Source organism: Lipotes vexillifer, unplaced genomic scaffold (genome assembly GCF_000442215.2).
Source record: "Lipotes vexillifer unplaced genomic scaffold, Lipotes_vexillifer_v1.1 scaffold639, whole genome shotgun sequence".
Lineage (NCBI taxonomy): Eukaryota > Metazoa > Chordata > Mammalia > Artiodactyla > Lipotidae > Lipotes > Lipotes vexillifer.
The window spans coordinates 1422834-1442453 of NW_006786377.1; the positions used below are offsets into that span (position 1 = coordinate 1422834).

The 19620-nt window shown below is 36.3% G+C and overlaps 1 protein-coding gene across 1 annotated transcript in view; it reads left to right on the plus strand.

Annotated features, from left to right (window-relative positions):
* The window catches only part of SYNE1 (spectrin repeat containing nuclear envelope protein 1), a 385453-nt gene that overhangs the window by 95606 nt on the left and 270227 nt on the right, over positions 1-19620 (plus strand). The window contains exons 28-37 of the mRNA XM_007458743.1: positions 848-1018; positions 1809-1949; positions 6094-6254; positions 8230-8380; positions 11504-11731; positions 12112-12210; positions 13724-13911; positions 14306-14429; positions 16806-16972; positions 19179-19332. Coding sequence (XP_007458805.1) covers positions 848-1018; positions 1809-1949; positions 6094-6254; positions 8230-8380; positions 11504-11731; positions 12112-12210; positions 13724-13911; positions 14306-14429; positions 16806-16972; positions 19179-19332 — 1584 coding nt within the window. The remainder of the gene's footprint in view (positions 1-847; positions 1019-1808; positions 1950-6093; positions 6255-8229; positions 8381-11503; positions 11732-12111; positions 12211-13723; positions 13912-14305; positions 14430-16805; positions 16973-19178; positions 19333-19620) is intronic.

Genomic DNA, 19620 nt, shown 5'->3' on the forward strand with positions numbered 1-19620 from the left:
GAGGCCCACGTAGCACAAAAAAAAAAAAAAAAAAAAAATGTATATGTAAAAGAGCAGCCTTTAGGCTTTGTAGATTTACTTAGTAATTATAAAAAGGCTGTGAGTCCAAAACAAAATAACGCTTAGTGTTATATTGTTCTCAATCACTGTAAGTGTTGTTTGGGTTTCAGTTTACTTTAAATTAGAGAAATATGAGATTATAGATATTTACATTAATATTTAAAAACTTCACATTTCTTGGACCAGGTGCTTGGCTATATGGATGTGTTTACTTTGTGAAAATTCATAAGCTGTGTTTTGAGATTTGTGTACCATTCTGTTTGTACATTATACTTCAATAAAAAGTTTATTTTAAAACATAACTTTCCCCAGATATCTCAAACTATTAATCATTCTGAATATGCCCTGGAATTAAATCTCTTCATATTAGCATTTTTACAGCATGGATGATTTTAAAAAGTTGGAGTTGGGACTTTGTGTTTTTAGGCAGAATATAGTTCTTTAAGGAGAATTATGTCAAATGAATAGTTCTGCCAAATTCCACCTGTAGTATTGCACGAAATATTAAATGTTATCTAAATTAGCACACAATTAAAACACTCTGGCCAAATTAATTATTGCTGTTCCCATTAAAAAACATAAAATATTTATAAATGATGCCCATCTTTGATTACGATAGAGCCTTCATTACCATCTTAACTATTCATCCTAAGTTTAAAATGCAGTTTGGGCCCCTGCTGTGGGAGATTGTACCTTTCCATAACTGTTAAAGTGTGGGTGTTTATGTCCCTGCCTGGGTGCTTAGAGAGTTAATATTTCTATCCATCTGTTGAACAACTGCTTCCAGCAAAAGACAAAGAGGATCAATGCACAGAAGAGGGACGTGCAGCAGCAGATCGCACAGGCTCGGCAGGGAGAAGGTGGGCTGCCTGGCCGAGTCCAAGAGGAGCTGCAGAAGCTAGAGAGCACCCTGGACAATGTGGAGCACAGCCGGGAGAAACAGGAGCGCCGCATCCAGGTAGGAGACCGGAAGTTACATCGTGGGCTATATTAACTTCCGGGTCACAGGTTACACGTGTCCTACTAGCAGGAGCAAAGGTTTATTGTTCCCACCTCTGAGGCGCCCACATTCCATTAAACACTTACACGAGTTATCTCTTTTAATCACAGCATCAGCCTTGTGAGATAGGTACTGTAATTAGCACATTTTCCAAGTGTGGATGCTTAAAAACAAAGAGTTAGAGGATTTTCGCTGAAATCACAGAGCAGTGATCAATTGTAAAGCCAGGATTTTAATCCACACTTGTCTGAATCCAGAAATTTATGTTGGATTATTTCACTTTTCTGGACAGTCCAGCAGTCACACCTTTATGGTTTATTGTGTCCTTAACATATTAACTTAAAAAAGTTCTTGGATTTTTTATTTCCCCCTGCTCACCGCCTGCTGCACTTCCTTCTCTCTCTCTCTTTCATCCTTTCTTTTTTTTGGAGAGGCATTGGGAGGGTTTCTTTCTTTTGTCCTTTATCTACAGTTAAGTAATATCCTAAGATTCATAGGACTTTACAGAAGATAAAAAAAACTCAGACTCTTAGGCCATACATCCTCTTTTGGTAGATGAATTGAGACTCAAAAGGGGAATTCTTATAGAAGACATTAAAATCGTTTTTATTCTGTGTAATTGTTTGACATTTGAACTGAAGGTTAACTGGAAGTTAATAGCCTGACAAATGAATGGAAATATGACAATATTTTGTGATACATTCTGATAATTCATAACATCATATGTTATTTATTTTTTCTAATTTAGGTCACATTAAGAAAATGGGAGAGATTTGAAACAAACAAAGAGACAGTGGTCAGATACCTTTTTCAAACAGGTTCCAGCCACGAGCGCTTCTTGAGTTTTAGCAGTTTGGAAAGCTTATCTTCAGAATTGGAACAGACAAAGGTATATTGGCAAGACCACATAGTCCCTTGGTACCCATTATTCCCAAGAAAAACTGTTTCATTTTATTACTTATTATAATTATTTAATCAGTTTTTATTGTTTACTTATGATTCACTCTTCAACACATTGGTCAAGTTGCTCTGGGGAATGAAAATATAAATAAGATTGAAACATCAAGATGTTTTCATTAAAGTGGGAAATAGTTTCCTAATAGATGGATAAATTTCTAAAACATCTTTCTGAAGTCAGTGATAGGTTGAACTGAAACTTGAAGGGCAGGTAAGACATAGAAAAGCAGAGTTTGGGGCAGAAAACCAGCATTCCTGTAATGGGAAACTCCATGCAGTATAAAAGTGTGAGAAATGGGGATTCTCTGCTATAAAGCAGAAAAGGGGAGTGAAGTTGTAAAGGAAAGTTGGGCCACATCACAAAGACTCTTGAAGGCCTAAAGCATTACTCTCTAGGCTACGCGGAAACATTAGAGGTCTGTAAGGAGAGTCACATGAGCTGTCCTTTAGGGAGATGAGTTTTTTAAGCAGGTATAGAACATTGAAAGCATAGAAGTCTGGAGTCATGGGTTCTAGTTATAAAGTTATTGCATGCGTACATGAATAGGAACACGAATTAAGGTAATGGAGATGGCAATGGAGACATTGGGACAGATGTAAAAGAGACAAAGTGAAGGAAAAAACATGATACCCAAGGTTCTGAGCCTGACGGAGACAATAGGAGTGAGATAGGAAATTGGAGTAGCTGTTAGTGGGGGAAGATGAACAACTGCATTTTGAACATATTGAGTTTGATGTCCAGTGGGACATCCAAGAGATAATATTTAGTAGGTGTGCTTGGTAAGCTCAACCCTGTAAGCTCAAACACCTTGGACACTCAGGGTAGACCAGTAAATTTGAGCGAATCATTTAGAGTTGTACAGGCCCCTTTGGTTCCTATTGCATATGTTTTGCGTTTATAGAAAGACTGAATTCGTGTAGAAACGTGTTTGTCAATGTATAAGAAAGAACATTCTTACATCCATCCTTTCATAACCTTTAGCAAGGAAACCCCTGTGCTTCTGTTTTCTCACCAGTAAAAGGCTTCTGTGTCTCTTGTACTGTAAATTTGTCACTATTTCTCCTGTTATTAACTCACCGAGGAGTTTGAAGTTTTATAAGGCCACAGAATCTTTCAATTCTGTATGATTTTCATCAGCCATTTAAATAGAAAATTATTTTTTATTTTTAATTATTTTACATATTAAAAATATATCAGGGGCTTCCCTGGTGGCACAGTGGTTGAGAGTCCGCCTGCCGATGCAGGGGACACGGGTTCGTGCCCCGGTCAAGGACTGAATCCCTCAAGGGATTCACAATTCACAATCACAGTGGGTAAGAACTGGACTCTAGAGTCATGTGTGTGTGTGTGTGTGTGTGTGTGTGTGATGTGTATATATATATGTGTATATATGTGTGTATATTGTGTGTATGTATAAATGCATATGTGTATGTATATATCAGGTATGCATATGTATACATACATATATATGTATATATACATATATATGTATGTGTATATATATATATATATATATATCAGGTATCTTTTATAAATACAAACACATATATTGTGTGAATTATCACATGGGTGTTCCTCCTGGGTTCCATCCAGAGTTTCTGATACCCTGCGACTCCAACTCCTTTGAATTGGTTTGCCAGCTATAGATGAAACAAATGTGGTCTTTTTGTCTTATTTTTAAAATTCTCCTTAGCCAATAACCTTGCATACTTTGGGATTGATTTAATGATGTGAGCTAACAATTATTGAACATACACTATTTGCTGATCTAATCATTTGGTGTTTATCATCTTCTTTAATCACCAAAATAGTCCTTAGAGATAGGTACCATTATTAATCATGTGGTATAAATGAGGAAATATAAGGTACAAAGTTGTTACTGAATTTATCCAAGATCTCAGGATTACTAACTGAAGTTGGGATGCAAACCCAAGAGGTCTGAGTCTAGAGCTCATAACCTCAGCCACCATATTATATTTTCATTAAAAAACTGAGTTACTTTACTAATTGTTGATATACACTGCTGCACAAGCATATGTCATCTGGAATAATTGTTCTGTTTCTCTGCTTACTTGACATTGTTAATATAGCCTTCATGCCTGTTGTAACCCTTGAGTAGTTGTGCTGAGGAACTTGAGGGCTTTCTCTCTGCCAATGTGTGTTTATAGCAATGTCATTTTTAATCTTCACAGTATGGCTTTACTGATGAGATGAAAATTCAAAGAGTGGTGTGACTCAAGGTCCCACAGCTAGTTTGTGTGTGAAGGTCAGAGCCAAGTTTCAACTCTAAACCTGTCTGATGCCAGAGTCCATTCTTTCCGGCTGCACCCTGCTGCCACTCATATGTCTTCTTAGGACATAGAGATAAAGCCTTACAACATTACTCTAGTTTTGTTTAATTTGGTTTTTATCAACGTCATTCTGTGCTTAGGATTCCTCTGCATTGTGCTTTCCCCATACGTAGCTCCCACAAAAGGCTCTTAGATTGAATGTATAGAAGCATTTTCAAACATAACTCTACTTTCTCCATGTGTTTTCCTGGGTTCAGGGAAACACTAGGGGGAAAAAACACTTTTATGCTTCTTATTTTATTCATGGGGTTCTGCTGTGATTCACAGATTTCACAATTGAATCTGCAATGACAGTAAGTTCACATATAGTGATAGTAGATGCTTCTAACCACAGAATTTAATGTTGTGACATTAGTACATATTGTATTTTAGGATATTATAAATCTCTCAACGGTAAGGAAGATGTACTTACCCATTTTTATTCTTTCAAATAGCAGGGTACTTCTCTGAAGTAATGTTGATCTTTCTATGAGGACGTTAAATCTTTCAATCACGAAGATGTTATGTAGTAACTATCTTATATGGCGTTATGTAATGATTTTGAGAGATGCTCTGTAGGAAAAGGTGGCTACCAGGAGTCTGACTTTTAAAAATTATTTATATTACTTATTTAGGAGAGAGCAGTTTATGATCAAAATTTGAAGCTCCTCTGATATAATCCAGGAGAAGAAATGAGACCCTAAGTTACTTGTTTTCCACTCAGGATTGTCTCTGGGTTTACCTTTTCTAATTCAGTATTCCATATATTTACCTGACAAAGTTGAGATAACTAAAATTTACCAGTGCCTCAAATATATGAAATTAATTTTTGAATTAAGGTGATTCACTATTATTGAAAATCGGTGTATGAACTTTATAAACCATTTTATCCTCAATTTTATGTGAAGGTAGTAAAAAAAAAAAAATGATAATAGGTATGCCAGAATGCCGGGCACTTAAAAATGAAATTGCTAATGAAATGTTAATGGTAATCTTTTGAGAAAAGTATTACTATCTGCGTTTTATGTGAAAGACCCTGAAAAGTAGTTTGCCAAAGACGAACAGCTAGTAATTAGCAAATCCAGAGCCCTAGTCCCGGTTTGAGTAGTTCAAAACTTATCTTCTTTCCCTCGTGTAGTATATGGATATATAGTAAACAAGATTTAACAGCATTAAGATCAGTTTATAGCTCTTTTCAGAGAACTAGTTAACAAAATGTTTTTTTAAAGATCAGTGATACTCTGTGTTGACTAAGATATCCTTCAATTAAATAAACAAGTATTTATATTCACTGGCCTAGAAATCTGTTATCTTTATGACTGGAAAAAAAAATCACTAATGATCATTGCCCAACTGGCCTGTAATAAACTAACATATGTGTAGACAAGTTAATTACTATAATGTGGCTCAGAATTCTAAACAGAAAACCCAAACCGGGAGACAATGGAGTACACATTTTTTTTTGAGAATTGTTGGATAGCTATGAAAGTAGTTCTCCAACTATGAAGGTCTGGTTGTGGTTTCACTTATATAAAATGAAAATAATTTAACAAAGTGTCTATTTTGGCCATAATGAAAAAAAGTCTGTTTTATTGCTAAGAATATTATATGCCAATATTCTTATATGTTTGAATCTATCTATTTATCTATCCATCTGTTCTGGGGGAGACTGTAGTATGTGCAGTTTATTTGAGGGCAGAGTTTAATAGAAGATGCTGTTCTAACAATTATAATATCTTTTATAGGAGTTTTCTAAACGAACAGAAGGTGTTGCAGTCCAGGCTGAGAATCTTGTGAAGGAAGCTTCAGAGATCCCACTTGGGCCCAAGAATAAGCAGCTGCTTCGGCGGCAGGCCAGGTCAATCCAAGAGCAAGTCAAAAACTTAGAAGACACGCTTGAAGAAGAGTATGTGCTTGACAAGTCCTAAACTTTCTTCTCTGAGATAAAGTTTCATACCCTCTTTCCTGTATATTGTATTCAAAACATTCTTTTAAAATCTCCCAGTGTCCTGTGTATTTCAGCATGTTTTGAGGAAGCAACTTACAATTCAAAAGAAAATATCACCAATAGAGAATCCAACATCTGTAACAGAGCAGAAAAATACAAGTGATGTGGTTTTTGCATCATAAACTGATTCTGTTCATGAGAAAGCCATATCTATAAAATTTAAGTGGCCTTTGTACACTGGAGAAGGGAATCTCAAAAAAGAACCAATATTTAAGATAATTTTTTTACTGTATCATTCTGCTGTCACCAGAGGGAAGGGTAGATTTTTCGTTGTGTAGATTCTAGGCCTAAATACATATGGCATAGACCAAGCATCTTCAACTCCAAGAAGCTCACAGAGCTTACTTACAGTGCCTCAGTGTTCAAATTGTCACTGATTGTATACTATTTCCAAAAATTAATTTCAAAAATATATTTTTAAACATTTAGTGTTTAAATATCTAAAAAGAAAGAAAATAGTTTTTGGCCTATGGTATCCTGTTATGTACAAGATAGACACACACAAAAATTTGGAGGGGATAAACATATGACCAATGTTCCTCAAAATAATATGGCTGAATGGTTCTATTTTAAAGATTATTTAGTGGCAAATCACCAACATGTATTGTTTTTAAGGTATAGGACATAATTTCTAGATGGGTTTTAAAATGTAAAATTTGTTTTTAATACTATTAACACCTTATAATTAATGTTGTATCTTTGTCTAAACTTTAAAATTTATTAAATATTTAAAGTAAATTGTGACTTAAACCTTTAAATATTAACTATCAAGGTAGAAATAGTAAAACTTAGAGTTTATTAGAAAGGAAGTTACTTGCATTAGAAATATCCACTTGAATCTTTATTTCATTTAAAAAATTGAAATATAATATAGCTTGAATTAACTGTACTGATGAGAGCATAGACTCATCCAGGGTATACATTTGAGGCTGCAGTATTATTGAATTTGACGATCAATGATGCCATTGTATTTTCCTTGATGTCTTCAAGTGCCTTTTGGTAAACAGGGAAATTCCTTCTTTTTTTTTTTGTTTTTTTAACCCAAGGACTTAACAGTTCAATGATATACCCTTAGTTTCCCAGTCTTTTTCTAAACTGATAGCCATAATCACCTGGTTATATGTGCATAACTATCACATGGCTGTATGTGCATAAGTAATACAAACTGGGAACCTATAATTGAAATTTTATTCACTAGATTTATTACAAATAAAGCCCAAGTTGTCTAAAAGCAGTTAGGGTGCTCATGTACAAGAATTTATAAAGTCTTTTAGAATCAAGATCATACAGACATCTAAGAATAGCTGAAATTGTTATAGATAATAGATTGCAGCCTCCACTCTAATAACAGAAACAGTTCCTGCGCGGCAGCATGAGATTCAGATTACAAGCATTATCTTGATTCATAAAGATGTATTTTATAAAGATCTCTGAGTATAAAGCATCACTGCAGTATCTCTCCTCTAAGAGCAAAAGGGCCACGTTGACAAAAGTAGGACTGTTAAAAAAATTGTGTGCACTGGAATCTAGGTGAGAAGTTTACTAAAATAAGTTCTGGCAACTACTGTTCGCATGCACAGTTTAACAAGATTATGCCTGGATTCAAACCCTTTGGACCCAGCAATATTTTGTTCAAAGCACAGTTCCATCCATAACATAGCTTAGTGCTACCTCATTCTCAGAGGAGACAGGAATACTTGAGGACTGACTAACTCAGATCAAATGTGCATTTTTTTCCCCTGTTCTAATCGTTTCAGCTTTGATGTGGTCACAAATGTCTTCACTATCTTTTCACCTGGTGATTTAAAGGAAAATGTATTGTTTTTCTCTATTAAGATACTGCATTTTATTTACTTAATTTGGTTAATTTTAGTATTAAAACCATGGAAATGGTGAAAAACAAGTGGAATCATTTTGGCACTAATTTTGAGACCCTGTCCGTCTGGATAACTGAGAAAGAAAAAGAACTCAATGACTTGGAAACTTCGTCATCTGCCATGGACACACAAATCAACCAAATTAAGGTGACCTGCTCACAAGTTACATTTATAATCCATGTCTAGGTTTTAAGAGCGCCTTTCTTACATTTCATCAAATGCTATTTGTCCCCAGAACAAATCTGTCATTGCTATGTGACTCTATTAAAATTAAATTCACACAAAAAATGCTGAGCTAAAAGGTCTTGATTGATACTGGGCAACACTTAATAGATGGAATTATGTATTAATATTGTCTGGCTTATGCATTCAAAGTCATTATTGTGTGCAATATCATTAAAATGTTTTTATGGTTACATTATTCTTTTCCTTGATTTTGAATTAACCCCATTAGAGTGCCCTGTTGATGGATTTATACGCCATGAAATGTGTTCATCATCTACAACCTTATTTTTAAGAACTATTCTAAATGTCTAGCTCAAGTATTGGTGGCATTTACCCTCACCAACCACAAGGAGGGGTTGGAGAAATTACTTTCTTCAGGTGAAGCAATCAGATTCCATCGATCTAATGCTGGCATTTATGATGCCCTTGGGGGCATGGACTGAGACGCGCTGATATGTTATCCTCCAGTTCTAAAATAACCAAGTGCATAGACTGTCATCGTCCATTTCATTCAAGTAGCTTAAGAAAAAAAATGGGCTGAAAGAAATGAATTCTGAATGTTCATTTCTCTTTCTTTTATGCTATTTTTACACAACACATTTTCACAATTCAACCGCTTCTTTTTCTAACTCAGCTCATTTTTTTGGAGTGGGAAAACCCTTTGCCATTTCATTCGATTAAATATAGTAAAATAAATACCAAGGTGAGGGAATGTTTCACATTATGACTCAGAACAAGTCATTGCCATGTGCACAGTGGGAGGATGCAATATTGTTTAGCTAAGATTACAAGCTGTGCAGATTGCTTATCACACATCTTCTGCAGTCAAGGATACATGGAGTCTGGTGTATGCAGTCTAGCTTATGTCTTGTGTGATATACTAGGCAAAACAGATGCCCAGCCATTAAAGAATGAAATATGTTTAATCTTTAAAACTGTTTTTAAAAGTTGCCATTTAATTCTAAGAAAACAAAGAATAGCACATTTAAATAGTTTTGTCTCAACGTTCTTCCTTCAAAAATTTTTGACATACACCCTTTAACTTGTTTATCCTTTCTCTAATTCATTTTTCTATTTTCTTAAACCTTAATTCCAGAACTTCTGAAATATGTCAGTGATCAAATGTCATCACATTGCTTTTAAGAAACAAAATGATTAAGTATTTTATTTTTAAGTATATAAACATTCAGTTGTGGATTTCCATGCCATCAGGCTGAAATACATTTTAATATTCCAATATGGCACTTTGAAAACTATCTAAAAATGAATATGAGTATCAGGAAAAATATATTTGCTAGAAATAAGCAAAGATAGAGTTGAATACACTGTACTGTGGAGTTGGGGCTCATAGGTTCACTTTCTATTTCCAAACAGAAGACTACATTATAGGAAATATTCAAAATATGTTAACACTTGTCATAGTATTTTCACTTCAAACACTTAGGATTAAAATTAATGAAGCACTTGAGTGTTGTTGTGAAGATATTTACCTGTAAGCCCATTTTTGTCCTTTATTACATGCTATTCCAAATCGACTAATTTCTTATTTCTAATTGATAACACAAATGATAAGAACATACACTGGGTTCATCTTCCATCTTCTCTTTGCGAATTGGAAATTTTTTCTGCCACAATCCAACAATATAATTATATAGTTTGCATCTATGAATTTGTTAATGCCATATATTACTCTAAGAACTAAGAACTTTGATCTTAACTAAGATGGTTTCACTGAGGTGTTGGAAGCACCTAGAACAACTATTAGCACATAAAAAACTCAAAATACATTTGTTGAATTATGAGTAATTTTTCCAAAAAAAATCATCTTAGAAAACAGAAAAACAAAGAAAGATTGTATTAATGCTCAAACAACAAATATCTATCAGATATACCACTATAGTCATGAATATGAAAAATAAAAACAAACAGCTGATGTGTAACTGGCACTAATCTGATGCCAGCTATTTCCAAGAGTCTTATCTAAACAGAAGTTATTTCTGACTCTGTTGTCTCTTCTATAGACAGAAGTCACACATTTATTTTTTCTAGGGTAACAGTATTTTCTATTTAAATTATTTGAAACTGAGACTTGTCTGAATTTTTGACTTTATTTTGATTGAATGATTTGGCTCTTTTTCTCAGAGAAATAGTTTTTCTTACCTTATAAATAAATAAACCTCTGTTTATAAGAGGCCCCCCCCAACACACGCACACGCACACGCACATGCATGTGCCCACTTTCAGTACTTTTCTTGTGTTGGCTAATAGGTAAAATGTCCTCCTGCCCCAAATGGAAATCATAGTCTGTAGGCTCCTTACTGTAGAGTCTGCAGCTAGTGAATAAAGCAGTGGTTCCCCAAGTGGATTTTCTGGGTCAGCAGCAGTGCATCACCAGGGAAGTTGTCAGACCTGCAAAGTGGGCCCTGCCTGAGACCCAATGAGTCTGACTCCCTGAGGTTGGAGCCAGGAGACCCTAATATATTCCAAATTTGGAAACCATTGGCATAAAGTATAGGTGATAAATATGAAAAGACTGGGTTTAGGTAGGAGCAGAATCAGAAAAGCTTTTAGTTTGGTAAAATATGAAATATTCAGCTTCATTTTAGGAAAATTAAATGAATGCCAATATTAGCGTTCCTATGAGTTGGGGGACATACTACTTTCCAGACCAGTTGGTCAAAACTCTTGACTCATAGGATAAGCAGAGAATTCTCTGTACCTTCAGAGAGACTGTAAGAGTTCCAGGGACATGTTCTTGCTTCACTGTGAGCAGGGGTGGCCTTTTCTCCTTATTCTCCATCCAGCGAGTATGACCACCACCAGTTTGTATTTTTCAGACATTGTCTGCATACCTATCCTCCCCAAACGAGGTCAGGAAACACATGGTGTTTGTTTGTAGCTAGCTGCTTTCTAATGGTGCAAGTATGTTGAAATGTCAGTTAAGGAAAAATTCTGCTGATTTTCTCTCTCTGCAGATGATTATATCATTTCAGGAAGGCAGGCTTGCTCAGCCTCCATTGTCATTTTTCTTGTTTTAAATATTAGGTCATGATTCAGGAAATAGAAAATAAGATGAGCAGCATTACAGGCCTAGAGGAAGCAGCTCAGTCTTTTGCTCAATTTATTACCACTGGAGAATCTGCTCGAATCAAAGCCAAGTTAACACAGATAATAAGATACTGGGAAGAACTCCGAGAACATGCACAGAGTCTGGAAGGAACAATCCTGGGACATTTATCTCAGCAGCAAAAGTTTGAAGAGAATCTTAAAAAGGTAACAATTGGTCCTTGCTGCTAAAGTTACCTATTTCACATTGCATTTTATAAATTGTCCAGAAATAATGGAATAAGGAAAAGACACTATTTGCCAGTTATTTGCCAAGTTGTCAGTGATACTGAGTTTGTAATTTATATGTAACCTTTTTTCAGGGAATAAAAAAATGGCATTATATATTGTGTTCAGATAGGTATTAAGTCTTAATTACATTTCTTTCAAATAGTGGAACACATTGATTTGGGTTTTTTTAAAAAATAGATTTTATCATCACACTGAACGTTATCCATAAAAGATAGGCATGCTGTTTCCCCAATAACCTTCTCTGCCTTGATGTATGTTTTCCCCATCATCATTTTTATATATTACCAATGTTTTAGATCCAGCAGACTGTGTCTGAATTTGAAGATAAACTTGCTGATCCAATTAAAATATGTTCTTCAGCTACAGAAACATACAAAGTTCTCCAAGAACATATGGTAAGAGCATGTTTCAACATTTCTTCTTATTTATCTACTCAGAAATGTGATAATTCCTGCTTGAAAGGAAAACAGTAAATATTTTTATTAGAGTTAAAATTGAAAAAAATTGTATGTTACTTGAGGAATAATATAGATCAAACATATTCACTTCATATAACACAAGAAATATAACTGTGCATATAAGTTTTCATTAAAAATGTATTTTAAAGGGTAGTCATTTAAGATATATTTCTCATAATTAGAACATGTAACTTTTTCAGATTATAGCCTTAATAAGCCCTGTTACCTCTTGCCAACATTATAAAAAATTAAATGTGCAGAAAAATATGTATATATTTGCATAGCAGATTTCAGATTCTAACCCACTACACTCAGATGTGCAAAGATTATGTCCTCACTGATCTTTTCCACAATGGCTAGCTTTTTTGATCTGGTCCCTGAACTGGTAACCACTGTGAGATATTTTGCAAAGCAATAGATGCCTCTGGAAGAATTCAGAGGAAGGAGCAAAGCAAGAGAATCATGCACAAAGAAATACTCAAAAGAAGTGTGTTAATTAATAAACCAGAAAAAAAAAGTATATATATATATATATATATATATATATAATCCCTATTATGTGTGCATGCATGCAGATACAGAGAAAGGGGCCACAGTAATAGCAAACAGTTGACAAAAGCACAAGTGGAAGAGAAAGTGGAATTTATATTGTTTGAATATTTATCATAAGAATGCATTATTATGTTACTTATGTAATTTTTAAAAGAATAACCCCCAAATGAGGAAAAGTAGGAAAATTAGATTGGATAGAATTATTTTAATAGACAGCTAAGTTAACAATTGAGTACCAGAGAGGATAGTATTGTATGTTTCTAATATTTGGATTTCCTAAAGCAAGTTATTTTTCTCTATCTTGATTTTCTGATCTGTAAAATGGGGGCAAATGAAAGAACATACCTCTTACGGTTCTTATGAGATTAAATGAGATAATATATGTAATGTACATAACACAGTGCCTGCCACATTCTCAGGTTCCCTAACTGTTCTTATCATGGATTCCTGATGGCAGCTATGTCAGTCATAACTTCCCATATATTTTTTCAATAAAATTATAGCATGTTGCATGTAGCTCTTATAAATTAGGAGTAGGGTTTTTTAAAATATATTTGGTATAACATGAATAACAATTTTCACAAATTATCTAAATCCTTAAGGGAAAGTTGTAATTATTCAGATAAAGAGCAACAAATTCTTGTTTGGGGAATAGGCTCTCCATTCTCACCTTTGACTTCTGCATTTATGAAGTAACTTGTCACTTCCACTATGTCTTGCTGAAAATCACGGGCAGAGACTTTTTTTTGCTGAAAATCATGGGCAGAGACATTTTTTAGTACCATTGCTGTTTATTATGCCTTTGCGAAAACGTTTGGTGATAACGGGTCTCAAAGAAAAACTTAGGTCTCCTTTCTTGATGCTGTGCATTCATGGAACTTTTTTGCCCTCACATCAGGATCTCTGTCAGGCCCTGGAATCACTGACCAGCACGGTGGCTGCCCTGTCAGCCAGCGCCCGCAAGGTCTCTCACAGAGACTCCTCCATCCGGGAGGCTGCAGCCCTGAAGCAGAACTATGAGTGTTTGCTGCATCAGACTAAGGAGAGACAGATTGTGCTCGAGAAGCTGCTGGCCCACTGGCAGAGGTGAGCAGCCTTCCTTCTCCAGTTGGCAGCCAGGGTTTCAATAGCTACTCCTAACTAGGAAATTCTGGACTTTAAGTGATGGGACATGATCATCCTGCATGTAAAACTCATCAACTCATGTGCCTACCATGGGAAGACATTGATCTTTGTTATAAGATGAAGATCCCTGATTGTGGAGGGGATGTATGAGTATCTTTACACATTGCACACATCTAAACACATGTGCAAGTTCATACACAAACATGAAAGGAGTGGTTTTTCCACCTTCACGTCTAGAAAAAGACAACAGACACTGTGGTATTTATAATGGTTACTGTTGAACCCCTCAACTTCAGAAAAGTTTTCAAGTATGATAATTTTGCATGAATTTGTTTCTTATCTCTGCTTTGTGTAGGCTAGAGAAAGAACTGTCTACCTTTTTGACTTGGTTAGAGCGATGTGAAGCTATAGCCAGTCCCCCAGAAGCCAACATTTCTGCAGACAGAGTCAAGGTGGAGAATGAACTTCAATTAGTACAGGCAAGTTCAAGGAAGTGAGAGGAAAATGAAATGCTCTTTGTTATGGTTGCGTTGTAAAACAAAATCAAGTATGAAATCCCTTCTGCAATTTAACTTCTTGTTTTCGTTTCATGATCCTGCAAAGAAGAGCAGCCCTGACCTGAAAGACAAAGTCACGGTGAACTTTGTGAAGATAAGTTTCCATGATGTATTAGAAAATCCTGTAACGTAATGTCTGGCACTTGAATGCAAATTATCTGGCAGGGGAGTTGAAGGAGAAATGGGTAGAAACATAGATGAAACAAGGTTGACCATCAGTGAATAATTTTTGAAGTTGGGTAATAGCTGTATTCCTTCTACTTTTGCATTTGTATGAATTTTTGGTAATAAAAAAGTCACAGTAATGATTGTTTTCAAGCAAGACACCATAAAATGAATAAGCACAGATGCAGAAGATAGAAAGACAAAGAATACTAGCTTATTACATTCTTGAAGAAGCCAACTTTTTATACTTAAAATAATCTTTAAGTATTACTGAAACTACAATGTTACTGATTTCTGGAGATTAATGACTTGCTTTAAGCGATGCTATCTGTGCCAGAAAATTCAACAGGCAATATTGCTTCACAAAAGATATTTATTGTGTAACAGATTTACACCCCAACTTTCTCCCATCACCTTTTACAAAATGTTTAAGAGGAAACTAGTTCTTTTAGTTTTCATAATTGCTTCTCTAAAAACTCCATCGGAGCATGTCTGTAGCATTTGATCCTATACCCCCATCTTCAGATGTTCTCCTACCTTGACTTTGAGGGTTTCTCATACTCTTGGTTCTCCTGCCTTTCTAGTTTATCAAACACCAATGTTATGCAATAATCTCCCAAAAAGTCCCTGCTCAGAAACCTCCAGTGACTGTCCTGCCTGAGGATAAAGGGCAACCCTCAGTCCACAATCCAGTGTTTATCTTCTTATAAATGCATTGTGGGCTGTTCTAAGAAGGGAAGTCATAGCTCCTTTTCTTAAAAATGATACAAAGAGGGCTTCCCTGGTGGCGCAGTGGTTGAGAGTCCGCCTGCCAATGCAGGGGGCGCGGGTTCGTGCCCCGGTCCAGGAGGATCCCACGTGCCGTGGAGCGGCTGGGCCCGTGAGCCATGGCCGCTGGGCCTGCGCGTCCGGAGCCTGTGCTCCGCAGCCGGGGAGGCCACAGCAGTGAGAGGCCCGCGTACCGCCAAAAAAAAAAAAAAAAATGCCGCGGAGCAACTAAGCCCATGTGCCACAACTACTGAGTGCCACAACTACTGAGCCTGAGCCACAACTGTGGAAGCTCACGTACCTAGAGCCCATGCTCTGCAACAAGAGAAGCCACCGTGATGAGAAGCCTGCGCACTGCAACGAAGAGTAGCCCCCGCTCGCCGCAACTAGAGAAAGCCCGCGCGCAGCAACAAAGACTCAAAGCAGCCATAAATAAATCAGTAAATCAGTAAATAAATAAATAAACAAAATACAACTGTATTCCTATGTGTCTCTGTGTGGAAAACAGTGCCATACAAATTAGAGGACCAAGATTGGCCCCCATCCAGGCACTGTGTCAGCCAAGCTGCCTCCCTACCATGGTCTGAATATTCCTTGTACATTCCCACCTCCTGGCCTGTGTCTTCATCCAGCTCAGCGTAAGTCCTGGTTCTGCTTTGAGGTTTTTCCTGTTGTCCATAGGCTGTGTACTCCTTCCTCTGATACCTGTAGCAATTTTGCTTGTATCACACATGTGGCCTCACTATGGAGGGGAAAGAAAACATTTTGACAAGCATCAGCTATGTGCCGGGCTACAACTATCTATATAGTGCTTATCTTTTATCTCTTATTAGGTAGGAACCACAGCTTTTATGCATCACTCACATCACCTAAGAGATTCATTGCCTGCTTTAAAAATGAGTAGTTCTGTTGCATGAAAGTAAAATGAAGACCCTTTAAGTTCCCTGGTTTGGCCTAATGTAGTCTCTAAACAGAGAGACACACTGTGTTCCCAGTACCTAGAATTGTATGTCTGTCATTGTTAGATATGCTTTGTTTTTCTTCAGCAACAGTTTTTCTTTGATTCTTTTCACCTACTCAGTTTCTTTATTCTGAAAGAAATTCTACAGCTTCTAAATTTGCCTAACTTAACATAACCCAGGCACTGAGAAACTAATTCAGGTTTCAGAAGCATTTTTAATGTTGCATTAGAGGTTAAGTGGATCCATTTCTAAACCAAGGGATAAAAACCCTTTTTAGCCTGGTTCCAATGACCTCTGTTTTGCAAGAACACAAAGCCTTTGGATAGCAACCACCTGTGTCACATGGTCCTTCCTGGTCAGTCTCATTGGGATGAGATCTGTAATCCATTCTGTTTTTTCTCAGGGGCTGCAAAATGAAATTGTTTCCCAGGCCTCAAACTACAGCAACCTATTGCAACTAAAGGAATCCCTATTCTCAGTGGCCTCCAAAGATGATGTGAAAATGATGAAACTACATTTGGAGCATCTGGATGAGAGATGGAGAGATCTGCCTCAGATAATTAGCAAAAGGTTTGGTTTCAAAAAAAAGCTTCTAGTATTGTTCATTATTTTAAATGGTGAGCATATAAATTAAGAAAGCCTAGCTTTGTTTACTTTATTTAACCCAATTATTCAGGGCATAATTATAGGAGGGAAGAAAACTACTTTATTCGTCATTTTAAAAATCAAAGTGCTTAATAATTAGGATTTCTAATGAACCTCAATTCAAAATTTTCGTCTTGCAATCCGGACAAATGATCAAATTAGCTGAACAATATTGAAGAGTAGAGGATTACTTGGGTTTGTATTATTATTGCCCAAGCTGTTTATGTACAGGAGAAAAAAGGTAATTAAAATTTTGCCTCACATGTTATTTCTCAACAGAGGATATGTATTTATTTTTCCATTTCATTCCTATATAGATCTTTGTAGAGAGCAGGGAAATTATTATTATATTAAAAGGAGACAAAAATGGATTAAATGTTAATTGACTAGATGATTAACAATTGGTATTTATTCCTAAGATGCCAGAAAACAAATTTTTTACTTAAATTGGTATTGACTGCCCATGTAATCTTGAATAAGGCATTTAACCTTTCTAGTCAATTTTTAATTTATTTATTCAGCAAATATTTACTGAGTTTTTACAATGAGTACTGCACTCTTCTGAGTGCTGGGGTTATAGCAACAGTAAACAGAGTTCTGCTCTTCACCGCCATGGAACTTGTATTTGTTCCATCGTCTGTTCATTCATTTATTCAATTAGCAAATGTTTATTGGGTACCTGTTGAGTACAAGGCACCATATCAGAAATTGAAACCATAAAAATAAATAAAACCTGACCTCAACTATTTTAGAGATCAGCATGGGAATAACAAGAAATCCAATGAGAGGTGAGCACAGGATATTATGGGAACAAAAAGAAAGGACATTTGAATGGGTTCATGAAAGGCTGACAAAAGGTTTTGGTGCCAAACTCTTGAAAGATGAGTAATTTTTTGTAAAATAGGGGAGGATCTGCCTTCTGCCTGTCTCCCAGAGGGAAAGTAAAGGGTTTTAAAATGATACAAATGTATAAAAGCATTAAAAATATAGTATATGCTTGTAAAGATAATGTGTAGAAGGTTTTGTGAGGATTAAAACATGAAAGTCTCTTTAAAAAGTTGAACTTTGGATATGAGCCATTGTAACATATTAATATTTGATTAAGGTATTATTCTTAATGCCGGCTTTGGACTCTGACCTCAGATCACCTATTGTTTATCCATCTAATTTATTACACAAGCAGTGATTGATCCCTGACTGTATCCCAGGCACCTTTCTTGGTACTAAGGATATAGCAGTAAGCAAAGCAAGTAAAGTCCGATCTCTTATTCAGTGAGGAAGAGGATAAATGTATCATTAATCAAATGAATGAACAAGACTGTTTCTGGTGGTGTTCAGTAATATGAAAACAACAAAATAGGGTTATATGTCAGGGACTGTAGATTGGGTGGCCAAGCCACATCTCAGGGGACGTGGCATCTATTAAGATCCGGATGCTGTGTAGGAAGCAGATTCATGGTACTTTGGGGGCAAAGGATACAGGCAGGGGGAGCCAAAAGTCTCTAAGACAGTAGTGAGCTGGGATATTGGGGAAACAGAGATGAGTGGCAGTGTGAGGCCTCGCTGTATCAGATGAGGGCACAGGAGTTGATTAAGTGGGATCCTTCGTAGGCCACAGTAAGGAGTTTTGGAGTTTTGCCTTCCTATGTGCAACAGGAAATTGCCCCCGTGTCTAAACTCGGCAGAGAATGTTCTGATTACATTAAGGTCATTTCTGGCTTTTATGTACAACGTGGATTGAAGGGAGGCCACGGTGGCAGGAAGGAGGCCAGTGTGGCAGCAGTTGGAGGCAAGGCGACAGATGAAGAGAGTTAGACCAGAATGTGGAAGCGGAGAGAAGAGCACAGAACGTACCGTGATGGGGGTGCTAACAGGATCAATGTAGAGCAGATGTGGTGGTAAAGAAATGGAGGGATGAAGGGTGACTCGTAGGACCATCTGGGTGGATGGTGGTCACATTAACTGAGACAGGAAAAGTGTGAGAGAAAGTGTGAGTAGGAAACACCAAGAGCTCTGGTCTGTCCATGTATGACAACACTGCTTTTGCCCTTGGTTAAGCTTATTCCAAAAAACGTATCATCATTCTGTCCAGCTGTGGGGCATTTTAACTTCAACACCTTTCTGTACGTAGGATTAACTTTCTTCAGTCTGTGGTCGCTGAACACCAGCAATTTGATGAACTGCTGCTTTCCTTTTCTGTCTGGATTAAGCTGTTCCTCAGTGAATTACAGATGACTTCTGAGATAAGCATAATGAACCATCAAGCAGCTCTTACTCGACACAAGGTAAAGTGCATTCTTTTAAGACTGAAGAATTTATTTGTAAGAGAGAGCTCTTGAATTATAAAGGGATGCAACATTAAAAATAAAACACTTGACAGCAATTTAACTTCTTATTAATATGCAAATGTTTAAATAATTGAGCATATGGGTCCAGGCAATGTGTTTTACAGACAAATTAAACAGATAAACCTACTTCAGATAAAACAGGCAACCACCTTAAGACACTGTTCCTTCAAAGTGGAGCAAATGATTTGTAGGGTGAAGTGATAAGAATGTTCCTTTTTTTTTTTT